The sequence below is a fragment of the Montipora capricornis genome, chromosome 7 (genome assembly GCF_036669925.1).
Source record: "Montipora capricornis isolate CH-2021 chromosome 7, ASM3666992v2, whole genome shotgun sequence".
NCBI lineage: Eukaryota > Metazoa > Cnidaria > Anthozoa > Scleractinia > Acroporidae > Montipora > Montipora capricornis.
This window is the reverse complement of record NC_090889.1, coordinates 15,541,737-15,551,736: the sequence shown is the minus strand read 5'-3', so window position 1 is coordinate 15,551,736 and position 10,000 is coordinate 15,541,737. Positions and strand designations below refer to the sequence as shown.

Sequence of the window (10,000 nt, the reverse complement as noted above, 5' to 3'; positions counted from 1 at the left end):
ACGAGAACGTCATCACAAAACATAAATTCTCATTATTGTTTTCACTTCACGACTATTCCAAGTTTTTCAATGTAAGAAAGGTATGGCAGTCCCTCAGGAATGAAAACGTTATAAGAGGCGCTTTATTTAGGGGAGAAAATGAAAAATTATCTTCAAATGCTGACGTACTTCATAAAACTTCAAATTTGGTCATTCGACGTTGTTGTTTTGCTGACGACGGCCAAGAAATAGACAAAGATAAAAAACGCACGTGCAGAGCATGCAAAGCTGTTTTCTTTGGCCACTAAATATGCAAATTTGTGACGTTCTCGTTGACGTCGCCGTTGTCGTTGCTAAAGCTCCCTAAATGAACTGGGCCCGGTTGTTCGAAAGCGAGTTAACTTAATCCAGGATTAGCGTTCACTTTTGTTTCATGTTTTCAACTTATTGGTGAAAGTTTCTTTTGCTTATTTTTAATGTTCAGGATTGACTTCTTCTAATGTAAGGTTTTGCCGAATATCAGCGTTGAACAGCATTTGGGAATAGAGAAATAAACTCCTTGCTTAATTTTTAATCTGGGATTAGCATTAATCGGCTTTTGAACAACAGGGCCCAGGCTCACGGCAACATGGAATTTATTTGTTGCATATTATAACGAATTACAAGTTTTTGGGAGCTTTTTTTTGTTTTAAAGGGGCATTTTCACGGTTTTGCGCATGGCCAAGCCTTGGCGCTAGCGGTTGTAAATTTTGCAATTTCTTACTGAACCAGATGTTGTTCATTAATCACTGAGAGTATTAAAGTAAATACACTAAATGACTAAGACGCAAGTTTGGTTGAAGACACTGAGGGTTTACACAGAAAATATCAAATTTAATTTTGGCCTTGAATTTATTGTACGGGTCAAACCTTTTATTCTGTCATAACGCACAAGTTATCTATTCGCTTTCAGGAGGTTCGTAACACAAAGGAAATGATTGCAAAAGTAATTTCAATGAGTAATTACACTTCTATAACATGTTTTCCTTTTCGTGCATCAGTGCTTTCGATTGTTTCAATAACAATGGACTTAATTGGGCTGACTTGACAGTTTGCCCAGAGACGTGAATGGTGACCGGCCTCATTTTTAATTGCCGGAAAGACATTAGCTGGTTGCATGAAGCTCTCACTGCAACGTTGAAGAAACTAAAAAAAAAGTTCTAAAGCGGATTCAGATAAACCAATTGCGAAGGTAAATCTGAGTCCGCAGCAATATAATTTTGTTGTTATTGTTATTGTTATTGTTATTGTTGTTATCATTGTTGTTGTTAGATTTATTTAGTTTAATATAATTGTTATTATTATTTTTTGTTTTGCAAAGAGTTTCAACTTAACCTTCCAATCACTTTATAGTAATAAAGATAAGTTACAGTATGGCATTTAAAAACACAATAAAATGGGTTCTTAGATGGCTCTCCTGTTGCTGTGGTAACCCATTACATCACTACCATACGACAGCGTTGCATGGTCGAAAAGGTTCATTTTCACCTTAAGTGAGTATTTATTTATTAATTTTTTACACTTCCCAGTGCATTCACCGTGATCTTGCAGCCCGAAACGTGTTACTTGGTGAAAACTACGTCGCAAAGGTGGCAGATTATGGGATGGCACGTGACGTATATGAGAGCTTGATGTATAAAAAGGAAACCCAGGTATTTTAAAATGTCTTTGCGCGGTTGCAGCAAACCATACAGTGAGGAATTAGGTGGCAAAATAATTAACTGCAAGCAAGCCATCAAGCCCGAATTGATAAATTGAGGCTTGTTGCTAAACTCGGTGAATATAACGACAAATAGGTTATTCACATTAATCCCAGAATAACCGAAAGAACCACTTTCAGTGAACAACCTTTCGAAGCATGCTTCATTACGACCCTTTGCCTTTATTTTTAGTGATTCTTAGGGTAAAAAAAAGTTTGTCTTATTCGAAAACAACTTATAGCGTACAGCTTAACTGCTGAATTATCTCTGCCACTCAGTTATAGGCAAGAGAACATCACCTTTTGCATTTTGACTAGTTTTTCAAAGAACGCCGTTGAATGCTAACATAGTGGCAGCCTATTGCTGTTCAGCAGTTACTCCTAACTTAACGTGAAAACAGTTCTTGACGATGTGTGTTTTCATAGAGGCCGCCGTCTTTGCGCATTGGAATCTAGATCAGTACCATGAATAATGAACACGCGGAAATGGCATTTGTTACCTAAATAAAGTATCATTGCATGTCGTTTGAAACGTCGTCTTAGTAACTTTCGATTAGTTGCGGGAAGAAAGCCAATAGGGTGAGGTGGGCAATTGATTTCCGTTACTCGTGTAAACATCATAAAAGGAGAAAAGAAAAGATGAGTGTGATGGTTAAAAGATGAACGAGATGGTTAAAAGATGAGCGTGATGGTTAAAATTAGACTATGTGACTGCGTGATGCAGTCGTAGTCGATACCCATATTTCACCCTTCCTCACCACAGAGTCTCCAGTAGCTTCAGTAGTTAGGGCATCCGTACTAGATCACGGAGGGTCGTGGGTTCAAATCCCATCTGGGGCTCGGATTTTTCCGAGTTCCCGGTTGATGATGTTGCTTAGGGGGTTTTCCACTTACAAAAAAATTCCGGAAATTTCGGTGGACATTTCCATCGGGTGAAAAACGTGTTCCATTTAACTCAGGTCCGTTCGCCGCCCAGTGATTGCGATTTTACGCGCCAAAATTTAAAAATGTGGCCGTGAATAGCTTGGAAGTGGTAAGACCTTTCGAAAGTTGTAAATGGAACGCACATTTTCATCGGAAACTTTCCAACGGGAAAACAGGACTACGTTTTCAGAAGTTCGTTTATTCCGCGAATTTTCCAGTGGTACGAACCAAAAACGTGTGTTCCATTTACATCCCAACCGGAATTTCCGGAATTTCTTGGTAAATGGAAAACGCCCTTAATATCTTTCATGTATTTGGAGCGTGAATTCGTTTCCTATATTATATGGTGTTTACTTTTTCCTAGACTTGCCAGAGCTTGTGAAGTTTTTTTTTTTGTCTATCAAACACGACTATTTGGATAACTGTTACGTATTACTAAGTGTTAATAGTTTCGTACTAGAAGACTCCATTGGAATCATGCATGTCAGTACCAAATTATCTTGCTATTCTATAACTGTTACATTTGTTTCGATGAGTATAGCTCCTCTGGGAAGGGCAAGGTGCTATGGGTGCGTCCGCTTCTTGGGTCAGAGTATTCTTTATATAGGAGCAGGCGTAACTCAGTTGGTCACTGCGCGGCTTTCGATGCAAGAAGTCTCCGGTTCGACTTCAACGCCTGTTTCGACTTTTCCTCTGATCCGTGTAGCTACAGCTTTAAACACACTTAAAATGAAGCACTGACAGCATGAGGGGTGCAAAGGGCGCACCGTCGGCTTCCATTGATACCAGCCTCGTAGCTGAAGGAACTACCGACTTTACCTTTTTCTAAATTTAACAGGTGAAATTTACATATTTGGGGTGTTTTTTTATTTTTATTTTTTCCAGGGAAAACTTCCAGTTAAATGGATGGCTATTGAATCATTGGAAACTTATGTGTTCACTGTGGAATCAGACATGTAAGTTACGAGAAAAAGAAATGCCTCACTTTTTTTCACAAACCTAATTAGTTCATGATTATTGCATAAATTATTTTAAAATATGCATAGCACACGCACGCCTAACAACGCACAACACACTAGCATTTAAATTACGCACGTGTGTTGTGGTTAAATAAAGAGCTGCACCTAGCTAAGCTTGATAGTTAGCGGCCGCTAAAAGAAAAAACAAGGCCGAGATTGAGCGAGATTCGGAGACGATGGTCTGGGTGTTTGGTCTTATCTTTTAGTACAAGATTTAATATCAACGACAGCAAAAAAATTCATCGCGTTATAAGAAAGTAGTTTTGATCGTAAGATTGAAGTGCGAGTTCTATTTTCTTTCTTTATTTTTTTAAACTTTGCTTTTAATTTCGCATGCATGGTTTAAATTTCTGTTACGCAGTTGGTCCTATGGAGTTCTTCTTTGGGAAATAGAGTCTGGAGGTATGTCATTTCTTCGTCATTCGTTTTTGCTCATACTCTTTGAATTTGTTTGTTTGGTAGTTTGCACTAAATAATCCACCCCCCTGCTTTGCCGTATTGACCGAACATAATTTGTCAACTGTACGTTGATATTATGGTGGAATGATACCGTAAAATTAGCCAATCAGAGCGCTCGTTATATCGTTAACGAGCACTAGCATAAATTATTACCGCCTACTGACACTTTCTCGCCGTAATTCTCTTAACCAGGACTCAAACCATATGCAGGCATGACGACGCAGGAAATTATGACCGAACTGAAGAAAGGGTACCGGCTGGAGAAGCCCAGTGGATGTTCAGATGCTATGTAAGGACACTATTAATCAACAATCTCGTTCCCAGAGCCTCCGTTACCTTTGTCCAACGGAACGGGCGCGGGAGGATCTGGAATAATCCAAAACCGTTAAGCAGTTAGATTCAGAGTCAATTGACTCTGAAGATGACTTCCGCTTAGGTTGTCGAAACGTCGGTCAATGCCATCTCAAACAGTCCTTCTCACGACTACACTCACCCGGCAATCTTACTCTACTTAATTGCATGACTCCTGGGCTCAAACCATTAAAAAAAAAAAAAAAAACTTAGCTACTTTACTGGGAGTAATCATATGAAGTGCGTCATTGGGAGAACTTTGGAGGTTGAAATAACTAGACGAGCCGAGATGCCATGGAGACGATACATTTATATACGTCTTTCGAAAAGTATTAATATATGAGGCATAGTACTTTTGTCGAATGTGGCTAAAAATGGAAAGTTTGGAGTAAAGTGGTGGTGATGTCACAAAAACTAAATTGTTCAAAAACTAGGATTGTTTAAATTGTCTGAGAGGTTATTACGAAAAAAATGTCCCTTGCCAAAAATTCTCCTAACGCCGAACGCAATTACGGTCCTAAATTCGGGAATTCATATCAAAGCGAAAGATATCAAATTGTATAGCCAATATTGAAGCCGTACTCAGTGTTGTCCCTGCTTCATTTGTTTATCACATGCAACATTAATTATTATTATTTTTTTATTTACATGTAGGTACCAAGTTATGAGAGACTGTTGGAACCCGAATCCCAAACTCCGACCATCCTTTGAAAAACTAGTAGAACGACTGGAAGCCATGGTCTAGTGTCCTTGTGACCTCTAAAGTTCATTGTTGCCTTCACCAAAGTTTTGACTTTACTGCTCAATTACTTCCGTATTGTGTAGCACGTCTTGCTTGCATGCCAGCGTTTTGCGCAAACACATTCGGGGATTAAAAGGCCATTGGTATACTTCATTTAATCAAGGTACTTTGCCTTACAAAGTACAGGGAACCATTGATGTGTATGTGTGTGTCAGTATGTGTGGTTTCGGGGGGATGGGGATGGGATGTTTGTAGGGACAAGGGAAGGATCAAAGTCGTGTGTCCGTTAAGGGGGAGGGTGGGGTATGGGTTTTAGCATACGACAGGAGCCCATTAGCAGGAGCCTCTATATGCAGTAGATCTTCGAGTCAACCTTTGCGGGTATCTTTCTATTTTTACAACGAACCCTTGAGCAGGAGACTCGCATTTACATAAACTTACATCAATTTGTACGATTTAAATACAGTTTTAGTGCTTTATTTGTCTTCGTTAGACAATGACTTTACTCTGATTGGCCCTTTTAAACAGTGCGTGCAGAGCCGAGGAACTAAGATAAAAGCAAAGGTTAACTCATAAGGGCGTGTATGAGAGAGGCTAGTTCCTACTCATGGGCTCCTGCATACGACTGTTCTACTCTCCATTTCATTTTTCGTTGCATGAAAGATATTTGTTTTAAACGTGCGCCATGTATCTAGTGCAATAAGAGTACATGATTACAGCTACAATACATTAGTCATTACCAGAAGCGTCGATCTCTCTAGCGTGTCGTAATCCATGAGTTCATTGGATTTTCTTTGTGCCTCAAAATACAGGTACTCTAAATGATGGCCAACAGGAATGGGAGCCTCTGAATGTTCGGCATCCATGTAAAATCTCGTAGTAGCCGTTCTATATATAGATAGATATTTGGAAATGTAATCAAGGACGATGGCAACGAAACAAGGATATTATTGGCTAAATGAGGAATGCTGCACGTGATGCACGCGTTTTAGAAGGTTTTTTGTCGCACTTTGGCGACAACGTGAGTAAATTTGGTTATGTACTTCTGTCATTCCTTTAATTGCCGTTTCAATGTAATCATTTTGATATTGCACTGTGTTTATTGTACAAAGTAAGGTATTACGTCCCTTATACTTAGTTGGGTTAAAAAGCTGCTTCTGTTGATATTAAGTTGTCGTCTTATTTGCAGCGGGTAGGTTAACGAGAGGATGTTGATTAAGTATTATTTCCATAAATCTCTAATTTTCCACCTGTGTCCAGAGATGCAGCTAATAAGATGCACACCCAATTTTTGACATCCAACACGAAGTGCCTCTTTGAGTCTAAGCCTTTGCTCTACTTTCAACAATTAGGTAAGGATAAAGGTTGGCATTATTTTTAGCTTAGGGTAAAAGCAAGTGTTTATCCTTGCTTGAGAGGCAGAATTTGGGGGACACTTTGTGACTGTTACTGAAATCCTCGTGCATCTATTTAGGAGCATTTCTGGAAACAATGGTCCTTATGAGCCTGAAGGCACATTTTCTTTTTTTAAAAACTACATGCAAGAGAGGCTTAATGGTCAATTCAATACAAAATGACCCCTTAGCCTCGTTTATGCGGCAAACCGCTGATAACCCCGAAAAGGGCTAATCCACCGAAGACTCTGAAGTTTGTTATACAGAACTATTTCTTGAAGACCTTCCATGAAGGATGAAACCATTTGTGTCAACCACTTCTGAATTAAGTTACTAGCTTAACAGCTCACGTAAGTCTCGATTTCAAGGCGTGTCTGAGAGCCAAGTGATTCTAAATTACTAATTTGTAAAAGACCTTATTAAATATTTTATTAACGAAATTTTGGTGGATGTGGCCTTGCTCTAGACATCTTCTTTATTGACGATCGATTGTTTTTTGATTTTGTTTGTTTGTTTATTCTTTGAGCTATAACTTAGCTTAATGAATAGCGAGCGACTGAGCGCGGAGTATCACACGACCAAGATAAATTCTTCTATAACATTTCTTGACCCTCGAAATGATCCTTTTCTTGTAAAACTCGAGTTCTAAAGTCATTTGTCCGACAGTCGAGCAAGTAAAAGGCATGTATTTTTCCCATTGCACGTCGGAAATTGGTTTTGGAACACTGTTCTTGAAGAATGCTTGTATCGCAAAGCAGTTAATGGCGTGCAATAGGGAATTACCTGTGCCTTTTGCTGGTTTTCCCTTGTATCGAAGGACAGCTAGTTTGCTTACTTTTAAGGCACATAAGGTCAAAATAGCTAAAATACGCCTTTTCTAAAGTTCTTAAAGGGATACTCTATGCCTCAGATGAAGTTTTTCTTAAAAGGTAGTATTTGCTCCATTATATCTGAAAAATGACGAAAACTGAGGAGAATCGAAGGTTCAAAGAGAAAAAACCGTGCTCGAAAGCCCCTTTTTCCCCTTTTCGAAGACCGGAAGTGAAACTCTCTTAAAAGTGAACACGTGATCAATGACGTAGAAGTGAGAACTCGTGTGTTTTGCTTTACGGCTCAAACTGAAAACAAGTGAGCTATGGATTCGGACGATTCGCGCAGTTTTTCTTCGTCGGTGTCTTCTTCTTGTGAAAGTGCCGACGAAATTGCTTTAGCCGACTGTGCAGGCACCCAACCTTACCTCTTTGAGCCTTATGACAGCGAAGCCAGCGAAGGTACAGATTCGAATGAGTCCAGCGAGGAGGAGACATTCCAGCGCTTACAAAACACAGACTGGTAAGCTTCAAATCGTCTCGCGAGTAAGCTTGTTTTATTGTAAACTTTTATAATCTTGAAATTGAAGAGAATAAAAGATAGTAATAAAGTTTCCTTGTCACGTAGACTTTTCCTTTCTTTCTGCATTTGGAGTGCGCAATAAGCTGGCAGTTTTATAATCGATAAATTTGGCATGCGAGAAGTGTTATTGGAAAATTAGCTTATAACAACGTCTTACGTTGAAACCTTACGACACCTTACATCAGAATGTCCACTTAGGTGTGCTTGTGGGAATTGCCAGCGACTAACTAGAGTGGTTGAATGCGTATGTTGTTCTGAAATTGACTGTGTGGTGGCAAAAAACAACGAAGCGGTCGAGGCTGAAGGACTTGGCGAGCCCCCGGTGTGCATTACGCAACATCCAGGGTTTAGTGCTGTTTGCTTGAATCGCTGGGTTCTTCAAACGGCATGGTATCAATATAAACAGCAGTATACCGATGCATATGAGGGTCCAGATCACAAACAGAAGAGGCACATAGCCTACAGGCAGCTGTCAAGGTGGTGCTGGGGACTGTTGGGGAAGCAAATAAGAGTGGTTCTCCCTTCATGCGCAGTTTGTTGCATTCGGGCACACTTTCCACCCCCAGGAATGGAAGATGATATTGTGTTTGAGGGATTTCGATTTCCCGACGAGTAGACAAATAAATTGACCGAAGACTTTGTGTTTAATTCGAACATTTCTTCTCATAGATGATTTTTGTTCTACCTTAAAGATAATCGTAACATATTCTAACTTATTCAAGATTATTGGTATTCAACTTACAGATGATACGTTAACAAATGTCTTCAATGGTAGGATGAAAATTATTAGTAATAATTTTTACGTAACTAATTTCAAGTGTACTTGAAGTGTACAAATCCACTTTGTGTAGTGGTTTTACTCCTGGGGGTGTTGATCGACTACTTGGTGTAGGCTTCACCTAACTTATTTGGTGACTATCCAGGCCATTACATGAGTGCCAATTTTGCTTGCAGTTAGTTTCACTGCTGTTTGCTTGTGGTCAGCTGTCATTTTTATGTTAGGGTAACTGTATAAATTTATAGTACTGTTCTGTAGTTTAAATTTGAGTATAACTACCTGGACCATAATGTGAGTGCCTACACCAAGTAGTTACCCCCAACAGGTTCTCCTTCACTGCAATAAATTACAAATGTACCATATTAAGGCAATTTCAACAATAATGAGATTCATAAAGTTAAAGCTATTCTATTACATGCTTTAAAATTGAAACAAGTTAAACTGGCAATGAGATAGGGAAAATTCTTGTAGTATTGTACTGTAGTTGGGACTGAAAAGGGTAACAAATATTGCTAGTGAAGCCATTAGCCTTGTTGGTCTTTCTTATAAAGAGCAAGGAGCCAATAGATTGATTTACATCATTTTCAAAACAATGGAACAAGCCTTTTCCTGCTACATATTTTTGGGTAACTTAACTGTTCTTAAACCTTGATTTGAAGGCATTTATAGCAGCCTGCTTATCTGGCCGCTCAAAATCCGATGACAGTGATTGAGGTGCAGCAGCTCTTTCTAAGACACAGGTGTCAATTCCCTCAAGAATCCGTGCAACACTCGCTTTCAGATCAGCAACATATCCTAGAGAGAACATCGTTATTAGAAGAATTATAATTTTTCTTGTGGCTTGACAAGAAACAAGTGGGTCATTAACGTAGAAAAAAAGTTCCAGATTTGGGTAGCCTATTTCGTAGGGGCTGATCATTCTGAGAGTTCATGTTAATTTTAATGCTAATCGATAATAATTTAATTATCAAAAGTTTTTGGTGTGTTATGTATCTAGTTTTTTTTTAATGTGCAAGTGAACATATGAAAGTCATACAAGGTATATTTTCACTGCGGGAGAAAGATTTAAAGACATGAGAGAGCATATAGGCAGTTGTAATTGTTAGTTATCTCTGAAATTAGCCCACATGAAATCTTTCCTTGCATATTTTATCAGTACTTACTATATGTGCATTGAACTAAAATCTTCTTTATTGTATGTTCCCCCTTCTTGTACTTGGGGAA

The 10,000-nt window shown here is 38.9% G+C and overlaps 4 protein-coding genes across 15 annotated transcripts in view; 3 read left to right on the top strand and 1 right to left on the bottom strand.

The window, feature by feature from the left end:
- Positions 1-7,046, top strand: part of LOC138058288 (angiopoietin-1 receptor-like) — an 80,073-nt gene extending 73,027 nt beyond the window's left edge. For 2 of the 3 annotated variants that reach the window (XR_011133843.1, XR_011133844.1), the window contains 6 exons: positions 1,548-1,670; positions 3,527-3,597; positions 4,022-4,062; positions 4,312-4,408; positions 5,125-5,375; positions 6,025-7,046. Coding sequence is in view for 1 of the 3 variants with exons in the window: in XM_068904215.1 (XP_068760316.1) it covers positions 1,548-1,670; positions 3,527-3,597; positions 4,022-4,062; positions 4,312-4,408; positions 5,125-5,215 (423 nt within the window). In the remaining 2 variants the exon portion in view is untranslated. Of the gene's footprint in view, positions 1-1,547; positions 1,671-3,526; positions 3,598-4,021; positions 4,063-4,311; positions 4,409-5,124 lie in introns of all 3 variants that reach the window. The other variant, XM_068904215.1, reaches the window with a different exon arrangement.
- Positions 1-10,000, top strand: part of LOC138058286 (uncharacterized) — a 187,620-nt gene that overhangs the window by 127,941 nt on the left and 49,679 nt on the right. The gene's annotated exons all lie outside the window — the stretch shown is intronic.
- On the top strand, positions 7,742-8,614 carry LOC138058306 (P2X purinoceptor 7-like). Its single transcript, XM_068904244.1, has 2 exons — positions 7,742-7,938; positions 8,197-8,614. Exons 1-2 carry the CDS (start codon positions 7,742-7,744, stop codon positions 8,612-8,614), a joined length of 615 nt encoding a protein of 204 aa, XP_068760345.1.
- The window catches only part of LOC138058290 (uncharacterized), a 3,624-nt gene continuing 2,641 nt past the window's right edge, over positions 9,018-10,000 (bottom strand). The window contains exons 6-8 of one of the 2 annotated variants that reach the window (XM_068904216.1): positions 9,940-10,000; positions 9,413-9,571; positions 9,018-9,112 (exon numbers count right to left, since the gene is read on the bottom strand). The exon at positions 9,940-10,000 is cut by the window's right edge and continues 88 nt beyond it. In XM_068904216.1, coding sequence (XP_068760317.1) covers positions 9,036-9,112; positions 9,413-9,571; positions 9,940-10,000 — 297 coding nt within the window. In that variant the 3' untranslated portion in view covers positions 9,018-9,035. Of the gene's footprint in view, positions 9,113-9,412; positions 9,572-9,939 lie in introns of those variants that run through there. The other variant, XM_068904217.1, reaches the window with a different exon arrangement.